This window comes from Colias croceus, chromosome Z, assembly GCF_905220415.1.
Source record: "Colias croceus chromosome Z, ilColCroc2.1".
Taxonomy (NCBI): Eukaryota; Metazoa; Arthropoda; class Insecta; order Lepidoptera; family Pieridae; genus Colias; species Colias croceus.
Window position 1 is genome coordinate 13,282,334 of NC_059568.1, and position 16,914 is coordinate 13,299,247.

At 33.8% G+C, this 16,914-nt stretch overlaps 1 protein-coding gene across 1 annotated transcript in view; it reads left to right on the forward strand.

The window, feature by feature from the left end:
• The first annotated feature begins 8,417 nt into the window (after nt 1-8,417).
• Nucleotides 8,418-16,914, forward strand: part of LOC123705442 (polyhomeotic-proximal chromatin protein-like) — a 41,061-nt gene continuing 32,564 nt past the window's right edge. The window contains exons 1-3 of the mRNA XM_045654203.1: nt 8,418-8,669; nt 10,006-10,669; nt 12,844-13,020. Of these exons, the coding sequence (XP_045510159.1) occupies nt 8,635-8,669; nt 10,006-10,669; nt 12,844-13,020 (876 nt within the window). The 5' untranslated portion in view covers nt 8,418-8,634. The remainder of the gene's footprint in view (nt 8,670-10,005; nt 10,670-12,843; nt 13,021-16,914) is intronic.

Here is a 16,914-nt window from a genome sequence, read left to right on the forward strand (position 1 = left end):
AAATGTACTAGGTTGATCCAAAAGTAATGATAATTGGGTATTTCCTGTGCACATAAAAATATAAAATTAATGTTTTTTGCTTGCTCATGTATTCACTTAGTAATCACAAAAAAATCATATCAACAGGCCACGTTTCCAATTATTTACATTAATTTGAATGTGAACCGTGCGTGCCAGAATGTTTCCCGACGAAAAGAAGAAACAACGATTCGACATGTAGAGGGTAAATTTCTAAATTTTTAATGATATCAGGATAATTTTTTGTCACGTTTTGTGATCATGGACGTTACCCGAGTTCACCATGTTTATGCTGAAACCAAAAAAACAATCAATGTCCTGGATGCGAGCTTCCAAAGTGACGATGAAGAAATTCAAAGTGAAAATCAGTAGGTAGGTTATTTATTTATTTATTTATTTATTTATTCATTCATTTATACATCTTTGACTTACAGTACAAAACGTTAGATTAAAGCGGTAGTTTTTTGGGACGCTGAAGGAATAATTATGGTGGAATATTTTAAAAAGGTAGCCACTTTATTGGGCTCTTACTAAACAGATCAAATTAAAAGATTGCGGTAGGTTAGTAAGGAAAAGAGACATGGCAAACTGCGGACCTGAACGCTGTTTCACCAAGACAACGCACCAGATCACAAAGCGTCAGTTGCGATGGCTGCCATTAAAAAATCGGCATTCCAAATGCTTGAACACCTACCCTATTTTTTAGATCTAGCTCCTATTTACTTTTATCTCTTTCCTCGGCACAAGAAACACTTTCTTAGCAATAAATTATTTTAAGACGACAGCGAAGTGAGGGCCGCGTGAAGGGGTTTTTGTGGATGAAGTCAAAGTTTTTTTTTTAAGTTTAGGAAAAAAAATATTGAAGTATATTTTCTAGTTAAAAGACTATCTAGAGAACTACATAATTATTATAACTGTAATGACCTTGTTTAATATTGATTATCATTACTTTTGGATCAACCCATGTACATGGGATATTCGTATCTCATACAAAAAGTATGGGAGGGTTTCAAGTTAATTTTTTAGATATTTCTCATTTTATTTTTAAAAATTTATTATGGCCATTTTACTCATTAGGTTAAATTCTTTCGATATCAGTTTAAAGTTTTTTGATATCTGTAATAGTTACGGAATAATCGCCTGTGCACACTTAACGATTACACCCTGTATATGCTGAATTTACTACCTTTAGTTTAAAAATTGGCTTATTTTCTTAGCTTCATAAAAACGATATAGGAGAGAGTTTCTAGTAGGACTTCGTAAAAAGCCATGATATGGATAGATAGACAGGAAGCATAATAGACGTTGCAAAAGCGAAATGTCGAGCAGGGATGTTGCTAACATTCGCATCCGCATCCGCAAATGCGGAACTTCCGCATAAATTTGGACATCTGCATCTGCATCCGCATCCGCTGCATGCTCCTATTTTTAATTTTACTTACTAATATAAGTACCAGTAGGCGTTTAACATAAAAATAAGTACTTCTGTTTGATTTGATTACAATAAAAAATATAAATAATTAAGTTACCATTGTTTTAATTCTTCATTAATAGACTTTATTTACATAATATCTTGAACATCCGCATCCGCATCCGCGGATGTCAGTCTTCAAAATTCCGCATCCGCATTCGCATCCGCGGATGTGAAAAAATCAGCATCCGCAACATCCCTGATGTCGAGTGTTTATCATACCTACTACCTATAGTACCTACTCCTACCTACCTAATTGGAAGGACAACATTACTGATTGCATAGCAGACCTCAACTACGTCAAGACGAAGTGCGTCATAAAAGCAATGCATCTGAAAATGACTCTGATCTCTGTGAAAAATGAAAAATGTTCCATAGAAATAAATGCCACTTTTACAGAAAATGCGCGATTTACGTTTCAATTAATTGAAAAAGTTTTGGACAGGGCTTTATTTCTATAATAAGGTAGATATTAGGTATTTTTAAGAATTCGTAAAAATTATGTTTCGTATTTTGGTGGTAGGTACCTACCTATTTCGTTGGTTTGTTTTTGCGTAGTTATACAATACAATTTTTCGTTTTCTTCAAACCTCCTGTGATTCCCTTTTCCCAATCACAGTGATTACGTCAAATTAGCCCTAGACTTCCCTTCCCCTTTAGCCCTAGTCCCTTTGCCCCTTAATGACTAATTATAATGCCGTATAGGTATGTAATTGCTTTATGTGTATATGATTGCAAATGTGTGTGACGGGCCTAGGGTACCTAAGTACGTAATGGCTGCACTTAGCGGGTAATACAATCATTTTATAGTAGGTAATTGTTAAGTCTGGGTTTTACTTTTTGGTTCTGGGTATGTCGGATTTTCTCAAAAGGGTTCAAGTCTGAGTGAGGATACTCAAAACGAATGTAATTGTATTCACATTTATTATACTAATGTCTAAGGACCTACCTATAGGTATACATAGTTAGCTACTATTAAGTATTCTGTGCTATAGGACTTACCTATAACTATTTAATAATCCCTGCTGTATGTAGGTACCTATACTGATGTCAAGTTTGGTAGGCTCTCTAGCGACAAAAGCTAAATGGATTTAAGTTGGGGATTTGTGGTTTATGTAATTGATTGTAGGTAAGTAATTGAATACTAAGTAAATAAAAAAAAGGAATGGTGGGCTCCAAGCTCATAACCCCATATTTTTTGTCTCCACTTTTTTTAGGCTAGGTATCAACGGAAAATTTTACTAATAATCATTGAGATAATAACACTACGTATGGAGGAGACACCACGAACAAAATCTGTGCGCCATTTTTTTGCACTAAGTTTTAAAAATTATTATCTAGTTAGGTAAGTAAGTACTTACCGATGAACGTTATTCCTTTGCACTTTTCCGTATTATTTGTATTATAATATGTGCAATATCGTAACACACACGAAGGCTTATTTGATGCGTTTCACTTTAAAACAAATAAAAAATGAGCGTGCAGTTACGCCATATGGCGTATGTTAAATACTTACATAAATAAATGATGTAGGCGGTGTCGTCTCCATATTATGTATATCTCAATGCTAATAATTAAATTTGTTTAAACTGTTAATACACCGTTTTAACATTTTTAAATTGACAGTTAAGTTATCTTTTAACACTTGGTCACAAATATACAGATACAAGCAATCCGACACCCACCCTCATAATATTAAATTTTATCGATCTTCTTGGGTAAGTCTTGGGTAGATGCGAACAAAGGTGCCCCTCAGGATAACAAGATAATTCCAATATAATATAATTTTTATAATTTATCACTAATCTCAAATAGGTATATGATTATTTAGGTATGACCTAGTTAGTTATTTAATTAAAAATACCTATGTATTCATGTTGTATGGTTAGTCACCTTTATATTGAAAAATATGAGATTTGAATTTGAAAAATGATATTTTTTGAATAAACAAACTTTGCTGCAATGCAGGTCTTAAAAAAATAATTTCTGTTGTGAACGTAATCGTATTCGTAAAAAAGTTTCGTATTAATAATTTAAAAAAGCGCCATCTACTGTCAAATTACTATCTGATACTTGGTTAATTCTGTCGAACGATGAAACAGTCGTGGGGTCAACCAATTTAGATAATATAGTATGAAGTTCTTAGTGTAAATTATAGGTGGCGCTGTAGCCAAAAATATTATAATTATAAGAAAATAATATATTTTCTTCTATCGAAATTTTGTATCAAAACTTATTACTGTATACTAGTTGTCCGCCCCGGCTTCGCCCGTGGTACATATTTCGCAATAAAAGGTAGCCTATGTCCTTTCTCGGGTACCTATCAAAACAGTTGTTTAGGCGTGATTGAGTAACAGACAGACAGACAGAGTTACTAAGTTACTTTCGCATTTATAATATTAGTAGATATGGATTATATTACATATATTTTGATAATATTCATAAAAAAAATCATAAAAAAACATAAATCATATTAAAACTATCTATAAATACCTATACTTTTTTAAACATATTCTAATAATAGATAGGGAGGCGAGGTAGCTAAATGGCGTAATTAAACGGCGCCGTCGAGACTTATCAAAATCGATAGATAAAATAATTTCGAAAAGAAAAGCTTCTATGGTAAAAACCATTTTAGCGGTGGATTTGGCGTGTACGGATTTTCAAAAATGTAAAAAAAAATAGTTACTTGGGCATTCTCGAGCGCGTCAGATATTGATACTACGTATGCCCCAAGTGCCTCTGATAACAACGGTATACTAATCTGCCGGTTTGCGTGGTGGGGCTAGGCATATTAATTCGTCAAAAATGCACAAAAAAAAATTTACTCGAGCGCGTCAGATTTTCGGAAGGGGTGTTAAGTAGGCCCCAAGGAAGCTCCCCTTAAAAAAACTGACGATTTCGGCGTGACGATAAGTTACGATGAATTTTTGAAAATGCAGAAAAAAAAAGTCCTTTTGAAATACTCGAGCGCGTCAGATTTTCATAGGGGAGGTTTATCTCGGTCTCCTGAAAGCATATTTTCTTAATCTGACAAAAATGTTGGTGGGTTCTCTTAATCTGACCGAAAAAGGTTTGAGAGTTTCTTTTTTTTAATCATCGTTATTTCATATCAATTTTTCTTAACACCCTCAGTTTTCGAGATATACTCAAAAAACCGGGAGTTTGAGTTTTTATGATGCTTCAAGTCAAAAAGTTTTAACTTTGGACAAAAATGTAAAGAGACCTTTTTTGTGTAAAATAAAATTACCTTTTTTGTTTATTCAAACTTTTTTTTTTGTAAAATGTATCGTTCGCTACTTATATACTGCAACGCGTTTTTCGGAAGACGAAATGGCTCCTCCAGACTTCCGGTCACGCGGAAACCGGCAGATTTTGTAATTTTAGTAAGTTTTAGATTATATTCTTCAAAATAAAAATAAAAACAATCGCGCTCGAGAATGCCGGATTAAAGTTTTTTTTTTACAAGTTCACGACCCTATAACTTGGCGGCGTCAAGGACTTATCGTCAGATTAGTTAAATTTAGTCTTAAAACACTAAAATCAACCCCCAATATCTTAATCTGACGCGCTCGAGTATTTCAGACTATCGATTTTTTTTTACTAATCTGATCGTCTATCGTGGGCGCGCGTCACTACTTAAAGAGCTAAATAGTTAACAAGGTTGTTCTATTAGGTCTAAGGTATCTCACATATCTTAAACTGCCACGCTTGAGTATTGCAGAAAATTCCCCTCTTCGCCTCCCTATCTATAATTATGGATGAGAAATAGATTTACACCCATTTATACATTTTTAATTTGTTTTTACCCCAACAGCGTTAGTCATTTTTAAAGGGTAGGTAGGTAGGTAGGTAACTATACTTTCTGCCGGAAGCAAAAAATTTAAAATGGCGTCTAACCACCGGGTCATTTGTACCCATTTTGTACCTCTCCCTCTTACACATGCGTTTTATTCTATACAAAAAATAGACGAAGGTAGTTTACTACATAATAATACATTAGCCTTTTACCTGGCAAGTTAGTCAATATACATATACATAGATAGTGTTAAATTTATTACCACTTTCTTTTGTCCCTTAAACAGGTAGCTGTGGTCAAATTTATATTGTTTGGCTGTGCATATTTTATTATTTATTAATCGATACATAGACTAGTATAATGGCTATAGGAACATAATATGTGTATTGTGTATCAAGAGTCAAGACTGTTGTACGTTTTGATTTTTGAATAATATAAAAATAACAAGATACTCTTTTGAATAAGCACCTAAGACCAAAACTGCAAAATTGAAAATACTTACTTTAAAGTATTGCAAATAAATTTGGCAATACGATAATAAAAATATAAGAATTTAAAATGAGACCACCTGACGTATATTCCTTACAAGTTACAAGGAGCTTGATTAGGGTACAGAGTACAGACATTGTCACATGTGGTCACATGGGGCAGACCACAGAACATAATATTATAATGTTCTGTGGGGCAGACTAACAAAAACTACCGTCATTCAATTTTCGTACTAATTGTTGCGTAATTTTGTTACTACTTTTACGAAAGTACTTACTTATCACAACATAAAATTACTTAGATAACTTTGTGTAGATAACTAAGTAAAGCAAGAAGTACATATTCAAGTTTTTTATAGTTAATGTAGAAAATGATCTAATCAAAGAAGTAAAGTGATAATCTTTCGCTCAATATTAGGTATCTAGAGTCTAGACCCTGGTGGGAGTGGTGGGTATGGGCAATTGGGCACTGAATTCCAATGAGGTGGTGGAATTAAGGGGCTCTCCTGCAATTGCCCTTTCTAATAAACTACCGTGTTTAGGAAAGGAATCCTAATCAAGTAAGTACTTATAATAATAATATATAGGTACTTACTATTTACCTACCTAGCTATACCCACAATTAAATCCACCATAGTCGACAACGATTTGTGTTTGTACATTTCACGTCATTGAGCAAAAAACACAAACGCTGGCGCCATATTTAAAAATATTTATAAAAACCACAGATAAAAACAGATCAATAAATGACGCTTCTGTACCTACATACCTGAGCTACATACAATAGAATACTGAATATCGAATCCCCGCGCAAAATTCCAGGTAAATGAGAGTTTACCTACTATCGTATTATCTATACCCAACTTCTTTTAAAAAAGCTTGTCGACCGCGAAATTTACAATTATTGTCTTTTTTATTATTAGCTTCAATATTGTAGAAATCTATAAATTGTACTTGTATGTTACATAGTTGCAGATTATAGTACCAATTATCAGATCGAAGAATTTTGAGTTACCCAGGTACTATACCTAAGACATGTATTTTCTGGAATTCAAGTCCACTTTTAAGAGGGTTCTCCATAGATGGCGCTTGTATAAACTATTTATACAATGAAATGTCTACGTTAGTTTTTGTATTAAAATCGAGATGGCATTATGCCTTTGAAGCTTTGACACGCGATTTCGTGATTTCGCCCAGAAAATATTTTTTCTGGGTTTAGTCCTGCTAGCTGTTATGGTATTTCTTTATCTAATAAGGACTTTCATATCATATACATTCGATAATGCCATTTGTAAAAATTACCTGTTTTACCAATTACCGGTTATTTCATTCGGTTATAATATTTCGGTACCGATAATTTTTATGATGTAATCTCATCACTATGTTTAAACCACGTTTAAACCTTAGTTTAGACTGTCACCGTCTCAGTCTAGTCGCTGTAGTGTCAATTAATGCGCTGTAACCTGTAACCACACCTGTAACTGTGCCTGTAACCAAGCTTTTTTTTTTTCTTTTTTTTTTAAGTGGGGAAATCTTGCATAGATACCCACGGCCTCCGGCCGCGGGTTATGTCGGATTCCTACCGACCAAAACCCCACCTGTAACCAAGCCTGTAACCATGCTGTAACTAAACTGCCAGAGAAAATAGTGACAAACAGCACTTAATTCAAATCGATTTCAATAACATTGAAATCGAATATAGTTATATAAACACAAAATATATTATTACTATATCTAGGGAAACATGTAGATATGCATTGCTTCTATAAACGAAAGGGCTGCGCTACGATACATTAGATGATTAGAAGACAACCAATCAGACGCCACTCAATGGTTATAACTTACTGATATATAATATCTATTCATATTACTCCAGGACAAAGTAAACTGGTTTATCCCCTAAATAATATTTAAATATACTTAGCTAAGGGGCGAACAGTGAGGGACATGATGATATAAAATATTTCGCTACAAAGTTTACAGTTACAAAGTAAAAACTTAATACCTAATAACGTTCAAAGTTAACGTTCGTTACTAACTTAAAGAAAGTTTGTCTAACATATTTCATTATTATATTTTGATGATCACAGTTTCAAAATATAAATAGAATAAAGGTGCCGAAAATTAATAATAAGGACCTAATTATTAAAAATAACGTTAATATATTATTACGTCATACCTAGTAGATTATTTCTGTGTGCGAATATATTATTATTTTTATTAATTGTGCATTTATACAGCTTTTTATTTACAATAATATTATGTGTAAACTAAATTTTTTATTACTTAATTACTATTACTACACAAACGGCTGGAGAAAAGTATAAAAAAGGTATGCTGCGGGGCGATGCGAAGCGCTAATATTTTATATCTTCTCTCTCGCTTTAAACATCAAGTGTAAGCAGGATAGAAGCAGAAGTAATAATAATAACGCAGAAACGCTAATTTTGTTCCTCGCGCCCTTTCGTGCCGTTCTTAGCAACCGGTTTTGTTTGTGGAACGGTCATAAAACGAGTCTACCAATGACAGGCGAGCATTGGCAGCGGGCGTACCATTGGCGATGGGTGAGCAGAGCGTTGGTTGCGCGGGGTGAAGAGATTGGGTGCGGGGAGACGGTGGTAGCGCGCGCAGTTACCTCAGTTGTGTTTCGCCATTCGAAAAGGAGGTTATTGTTGCAATGAGACGGGCACCGCACTGTCGATAAAGTGTGTTTGTATGTCGTTTTCGTCGATAATAAGTGTTGTGTTTACTTTCACCCGTGCGAATGTCTCAATCCTTACCTTTTTTGTTTGTTTTTTCTTTAATAACTGCCGCATGGGTCGGCGCTTACGTTTCAGTTAACCCTTTATTTTGAAACGATGGAACGTTGTTCTTATGGTTTTTACACCAAAAGGTATTTTATGTTACTTTTTACTTTATCGCTGCGAATGGATGTGGTTGAGTGCGTCGCGTGTGGCTTAGTGTGGTAAATTAAAAATAATTGTGGTTCTAAATTGTGTTTCTATCGGCATTTTGTCACTTCAAAAGAATATAAATTAAGTAAATGTGAGGTATTTTGTAAATAATTAATTCTACATACCTACCTACATATTTTTTATATTGCCTCTATACATGATAATAAAAGCATCATCTATTATTCGAGGGGAGTTGGTATTATTATTGCAACGCTTCGGGGAAATGCCGACAATGTGGGGCTCTCGTGCCTGAGGGTCGGTTAGTGAGGGGGGAGGGTTCCGTCTGTCTGCACACATGCAGAACCGGTTCGCTCTCCAACTCCCCTAGTGCGCTTTATATACCTCTCTTTTATGCCACACGTGTTCGCATAATGCTCTCTCTTTCGCACATTTCATTATTTTTTGCTTCCCCTTGTGAAATAATGCCAGACGAGCCGTTTTTATTTGGGTTTCTTCCCTAAATAGGTGTATAACCTTATTTTTATTATAGTCATGGTAAGTATGATGAACACTAAAAAAGTACCTATGCGACTTTAGTTTTACTATGTATGATAATTTAACAGAGGGTTAAATACCTTGTTACTAATATTTTAACTGCATGATGTCCATAATCCGCAAGATGGGTGGTTTTTTATTAAAATTTTAAATGTTTATCTGAGAATAAAGATAATAATATCAATTTAAATTAATTTTCAAAAACGAGATATGTTATAATATATTATGATGATTTAAAATTATTAGAACGTGGCTTATTAACACCTTTTGTTTTTGTACGAAACGATAAACGATTTAATTAGGCATCACTACTCGGTATCTACTCTGTAGATTACAAGCTACAAGTGACTTTGACATTGACATTGATGGACAATTTCGCACATAATTTCCTTGTTTCCTATCCGGAAAGTTGTTTGGTATATTTTTATTGATTTTTATTAGTATGTCCATTGTATCTAAAGCACAAGATTAAAGACAAATATTAGTTAATACTACCTATCGGTTTGCTGTTGTCATGTGTAAACATTTTGTTACTAACCTGGGAATGTAATGAAACTAAATGTAAATACATTGTTAAATGTAAGGTTTCCATTTCGTCTTAAAATTCAATGCCGATAAAGTATACTACAGTACAGTAAATTTATAGTGAAATCCGAGCCATGGCTGATACTCACAGGTATAATGGTAACAAATGCACTTGAATGCCTGGAACTTGTTATATAGTTTAATGAAACACTTGTTAATTTTTTACTTTATTCAAATGTATGTTTTTGTTTCTAGATCTGAAATATTAGATAATATCCAAAAAAAGAAAGATCAGGACAAGGAACAGCCACAGAGCCCAAGTTTTCAACAGCAACAATTAACAAAACCACCAGAAAAACAATTACATCCTCCCGAAGCTCCCAGTGCTAATTTGGTCACCCAGCATGTCCCCACACAGCTCCTGTCTCCTACTCATGGCTCGGGGGCCACTGTGCAACCTAAGGAAGACTCAAAAGACAAAACATTAAAAGTCACAAACTCAACAACAATAACATTGATAGAGAATAATAATTTAAACGGGGAAAAGGATAAAGACAACTATCCTAAGAATTATTTTACATTAGAGCCCAAGAATGACAAGAAGGATGACCTCACTAAGAATAGTATAACTATAACGCGGACGGTACCTAAACAGTCGCCTGGAACGCCGACCGACAAGAGTAAGGTTGCAGCGAAGCCGGCGAAACGTCCGCTACAGTACTTGGAGACATTAGCCCAGAAGGCAGGCATCACAACTGAGGATAAATACGAAGCTGCAAACACATTGCTGGCCTTGGACAAACAAAACAGCACATTTAGAAGGCCTGAGATTAAACAGCCCAAGTCTGAGCCTGAAACTCACTCGCAGGCAGAGGATTATAGATACCGAAATCAAAAGGAAGATGATGATAAACTGCAAGTAAGGAATATTTTTTGTCATCTATATATTCATCTAAATATACTTACACTCAATTATTGCTATTCATAATACACCATTATATACACATAGTTGGAAAACCTCTGCAAAAACATTTAAACATAACCTAAGAGCTTATTTTAAAGTAAATAACCTTAGCTATACTCATTCACAATATTTGGAATATGCAAATGTTCCAATTATTTTTCCAGTACTACAAAACATAATGTAGGTTACCTATCAAATAACATGTGAACTACAGTCAATTAATATCAATACTTAACGATAACCCCAGACAATTAAATTAATTACATTGTTCACTCACCATCACATCAAAATATGTTACGATTCCATGTAATGTTTTGTTTTTGTTGTTTACAACAAATATGTTCAGATAAAAGATGTTAACCCCTTACCGCATACAGAGCCATATATGGACGACGAAGTTTATGAATTTTTTATAGGCTAACTATAAACAATATCTAAAAAAACTACCTTACATCTTAAACAGCATTTCATCGAGAATTGGAATGTAATTAATTTATACAGTGTAAATATTATCCATCAGATATATTATAGATTTAGTCTAGCGCGTGCGACGGTTTGGGTGCGCGGAAAAAACCGTGATTTTTAAATTAAGATTTCAATATCAAAAAGGTGAGTAAAGCCATGAAAAAAAATATTTCTTCATTCTTTAGTCTTTCTAAAATAAGGTAAAACATTTGGTTAGGTTGTTTTTTTTGCTTTAATCATGTTTTTTTGTACTTTTCCAAATCTGTCATATTTGGCTTCGTATGCATTCCGTCCAAAATATATTATGTCATATGTGGCTGGGTATGCATTCAAGCACAGCATTCAAGGATACTTTCACTGATTGTTCCAGTATCGATCCTAGACACTTTTATCTCACTATGCTAAGCATGTAAATATTATATCATCATCAATAAATACAGACTCATGCTATATGCCACTGTATGATTTTTAATTAGCCGTTTCAGAGCAAATGCGAAAGTCAGGGAAAGCTCTTATTACCAAAAGACGTGGTCGTCTCTCAAAAACTTAGAAACATCGGCATCTCTGGAGTCTCCTCAGTATTTCTGACTCGCCAATTACCGCAAAAAAGCTACGAAAAACTCCTGCAGGACATCTAGATTTTCACTTTGATTCTGTACGGTCTGATGGGATTAGTCATTACCGAATTTGGAAGAAGAACGCCCGTCAGCTATGCCTATATTGTTCCAATTTCGTTCCTTCACGCTATGTGAAAAATATAACGTGTTTTTATGTTATAATGACAAACGTAATTGTTTTAAGCAATTTCACGAAGTATAAGTTGGCTGTGATTCTGGGTGTTATTTAGGTATCCATATAAAGTACTAACATTTCGCCCGCGGCCTCGCCCGCGTTTTCAAAGAAAACCCCGCATAGTTCCCGTTCCCGTGGGATTTTCGGGATAAAACCTATCCTATGTGTTAGTCCAAGTTACCCTCTATATTATGTGTGCTAAATTTCATAGAAGTCGGTTCAGTAGTATTTGCGTGAAACAGTAACAAACAAACACATACACATACATCCACCCTCACAAACTTTCGAATTTATAATATAAGTAGGATAGGATTTATGTAAAGTATATGTAGCATATCAGTTGAATAAGCATTCAGGATACAAGCTTAAGTTTAGTTTGGGGCTTAGCAACCGTGTGTGTGAAATTAATCCGGAATATGTTTTTATTTTATTAATTAGTTACTTTTTTCTAATTGCATACGAAGCCATATATGACAGAAAAAATACAACAAACACTGCATACGAGTCCATATATGGCGCCGTTATATATTTTCTATAATATAAGTAAATAATTTTTTTTCTCAATTTGATCTCATAATGTAAGGTCTAATAAACACTTTTTTACAAAAAAATAATTTTTATTTCATCTCCTTAATAATTCATGCAATAAGGGGTTAATTGAAAAACACTGCATGTATTGAAAACAAGTGTTTTATTTTATTGTTTTTGTTATTGTGAACAAATATGTTTCAAAGATAAAAGCTTGCTTGCATTAATGTGTGCAAAAAAGTTAATTTGCACAGATAATTTTTAATACTACAACTTCTGAAACCAATTGTTGTTTTATTGCTTTCTTTTATAGTTTCATTGGTTAACACAGTAAAATGTTGTAGATACAGCAACAAATAATCCAGCAACAGCAACAGCAGCAGCAGTTGCAACAGTTGCAGCAACAACAACTGCAGCAGTTGCAGCAACAGCAGATACAGCAGTTGCAGCAGCAGGCGTTGCAGCGGCAGCATCAGGCTATACAACAGCATTTGAAGAATCAACAGGATCAACAAGAATTGGTGAGTTTATTTAAATTTGTTTTTCAATCAATTTCAAAAAAAGAAAGAGATTCTAAATGCAACTGGGTTTTTTTGGTAAATTACCTCAGCACTAGGTGAATGGATTTTGATAATTCTTTTTTTATTTAAAACCTGCCTATCATGTCTTCCCTTTTTATTTTGTTAGGCTCTGTCAATTTAAATGCGGTTCATTTTTTTATAATTATGTGTGAAGATGGTCTGCACCTTTATGGGTACTTGTAGTCATGGTTGTACGTTATACATAGGTTACACGTTCAGTCTGGCGTCAGTTCAGTCCATCAGTCTGCTCAGAATTATCGTCTAACCGGTTGACAGACGGACTGATGGTTCAGAATATACCGTGTTTTTCATCCATCATTCTGGCATCAGTCTAAGCCGGATCAAACTGATGGACTGAACTGACGCCAGACTGAGCGTGTAACCTATGAATTAGAGGTACATAGTTAGTGACTATTATTCAATAATATATTATTTTATTTCAAATACATTATTTTAAGTATAAATTAGGTTTTGTACAATACAAATGGACTTGATAATGCAGAAATACAATTTTGTACTATCTGTATAGATAACATTGATACATAAGAAATAATTAGATACTCAAATACTAAGAAATGATTCATGTATTTAAGATAGTGTTATGTATATAATCTATGTACAAAGAAGAAATATTTACTAGAATTTACTAGTAGTAATGGGATTGACTTAATAAAAATGTCTTTATTAAAAGCCAAGGTATTCTGTTTTCCAAAAGTTGAAATTATTGTAGATATTTAGTACATCCAGTAATTCATGTAGTTAAATCTTGATAATTTATTCAATAAATTTTATTACATAATAACTTTCAGATTTTTCAAATTGTACAACTATAAACTCTTATTTTGATGCTAAAATATATGAATGTAACACCTTTCTTTGTGATCATTGTGTACTCTATACTTGAGTAACAGTTAAATTTTCAATATTATTTGACTTGTTCAATACTCTTAATTAATATAATAAGAGCAGTGGTGGCTCAGTGGTGAGACCTCGGACTTCGAATCGATAAGTCCGTGGTTCGAGACCAGGCGAACGCGCAGGAAATAAATTGATTTTTCAATTTATCTGCGCATGTTGTATTATCACCACTGCTCGAACGGTGAAGGAAAACATCGTGAGGAAACCGACATGTCGAAGAATTAAAAAGTTCGACGACATGTGTCATCCGCCAACCCGCACTTGGCCAGCGTGGTGGATTATGGCCTGTACCCTCATAGGAGGCCCGTGTCCCAGCAGTGGGAACGTATATGGGCTGATGATGATGATGATGATGAATTAATATAATAATAGATACTGTGTTGGTTCCAATTTGAGAGTTATATATCATTGTCATTGAACAAGAAACTGTATTGTTGATTATTAACGAACCTAACTAGTTCTCTCAGAGATAGAATAATATGCCAATGTGTGTAATGAATAATGTAGGATTTGAACGTAACAGCATAAAATTACGGCAAGTTAATGAGACCTACGTCGGAAGCACGCTTAGATTGAGTTCGATTTTATTCGGGTATGCCTGTGGGTTGTGCGTAGGGTGTGACTTGATGAGTGTGAAAAAATATCTATGAGACTTTGTTACCTATACAATGACGTAAACTAGTAATTGATGAGATTCGTCATTTATTTATTTAGCGGGTCGCTCCAGCTTCGCCAGTGGTACATACTACATAGATGCCAATAGCATGGGATGACGTATCTACCTACATAACGAACAGTGAAAGAATTTTTGAAATCTGTGTAGTAGTTCTATAGAAAATCGCGTTCAATTAAACTAACTGTTCAGCTTTTTATTAATCATTATAATAATAATGTAGATAATATGCTATATAGGAATTAAATAAAATTCAAAAATATACAGTTTAAAAATGTTTTGTTCAGATTGAAACGATAGTTAAATGATGGTTTGAGTATCAGTTATCTAATTTCCATAGTACAAACGCGGTTTAGTATTCGTTAACGGTGTGTGAATATGCCTGGGAACATTTTTTTTTATTTCATTATATTTAATTTTTTCATTTATGATTACCGGTTAACAGTTTTTACCAATCGTTCCTCTGTCCCTACTTAATCTTTGCTAGGCCAATAATTTAGAATCCGTGAATTTTATTTTTGTAAGGACATTTCAGAACATTCGAAAATTTTAGGGAAAAATACAATTGTAACTCAGAATTTATTCAATTTATGTTACTAATATAGGTTTATGAAAAGGAGTTTTATAGTACCTATTTTTAACCGACTTCAAAAAAAAGGAGGAGGTTATCAATTCGGCCGGTATATATATTTTTTTTTTGTTATGTATGTACACCGATTACTCCGAGGTTTCTGAACCGATTTACGTGATTCTTTTTTTGTTCGATGCGGGATGGTGTCGAATTGGTCCCATAAAAAATTTATTCGGATAGGCCCAGTAGTTTTTATTTTATGAGCATTTTTGTCTGTAGGTATTTGTAAATTTTGCAAGTGCAAGTTTGAAGTCGGTTGTTTTTAACGCAGTTATCACTTGTTGCAATTCACTTAAAAAATATTCTAAAATAAGGTACACTTTAAAAAATATACAAAAAATTTGCGGGTGAGTGGAGATTTGTTTGCAACAATTCCATCGTGCACGACAGTATGGCTGCGATCACTCGGAATCTTTAGACGGATAAAAAGTAATTAAATGTGATATGAATAAAAATAATTATAGTGAGTTTATAAAAAGAAATGGTCTAAAACGAAGTTATTTATTAGCTTGTTGCTATAGTTGAAGTTCCTTGGTAAATTAACATAGGTAGGTAAGTAATTTGTTTTTTATTTGTTTTTCGTTGGTATATTCTATGGGTTCATATTCTACATTTTGTTGTATATGAAGTTTAATTACTATTTTATAGCGCTAGTGATATTTTATATACTTCGTTTTTTAACACGGCGTTAAATCTTTGCAACGCTATCGTAGTACTTCATCAGTCGGATCGATTACTAGGATGTAAAATCCGCAAACAGTGATACACATAGGTAGGTACCTATATCGCATTGACGATACTGCGTAAGAATATCAGCCCTGACATATAAGCAATAAGTGTCAGAATATTATGGAGTATATAATGCGAATGCGCTTCGTTTATGGGCGGGTGTAATTTGACGAGCGCAACAATGCATGCAAAAGTTTACCTGTATAACGCCAATTTGACAATATAATGAGTTTGGGATAAAGAAGTAGATAAAAGCCAGTGTCTGCGGTAAAAAAATATCTATAGACAGTTATTTCTCATAACTATTAAATTATGATTGTTCTTAGATATTTCTGGGAAAACCATTGGTAGGAATTTCCTAATGTAACTCGTCAATACATCGTCCTAGAAGTGAAGTTAGATTGGTTTATTATATTATGTAAAACGACAACGATTCATTGAATACATTTATTGTAGCTACAATCAATAAAACGTAGGTTGTAAAACAATCTTTTCCACGTAGGTACCTACAATCTACCTACATTCAGTAAAATATTCCGTCAAGTCTTAAACACAACGTTCTATTTGTTCCATAATATGTTTTACAGGCCTAATTATTTTTCAATCGTTTAATCACAGATATACGAATATGAGACTATTTCGTCCCTACGAAATAGCTACGTAATTACAAGCTAATTAGCTACGTATAAGCAATAAAAGGGCTTGTTTAATTTTCAGAAATAACAATTTGTTGTGTGAAATGACGTCTGCGCCGACCGTCTGCCCATCAGGTAGATTCCGCTCGACGGATATTAGTTTTTAGCTTGGGTTCGTTTCCCCTTGCTCATTACGGTAGATTCAGGAGTCTCATTTAGGGTCCTACGTGTATAGTTAGTGGTTAAAC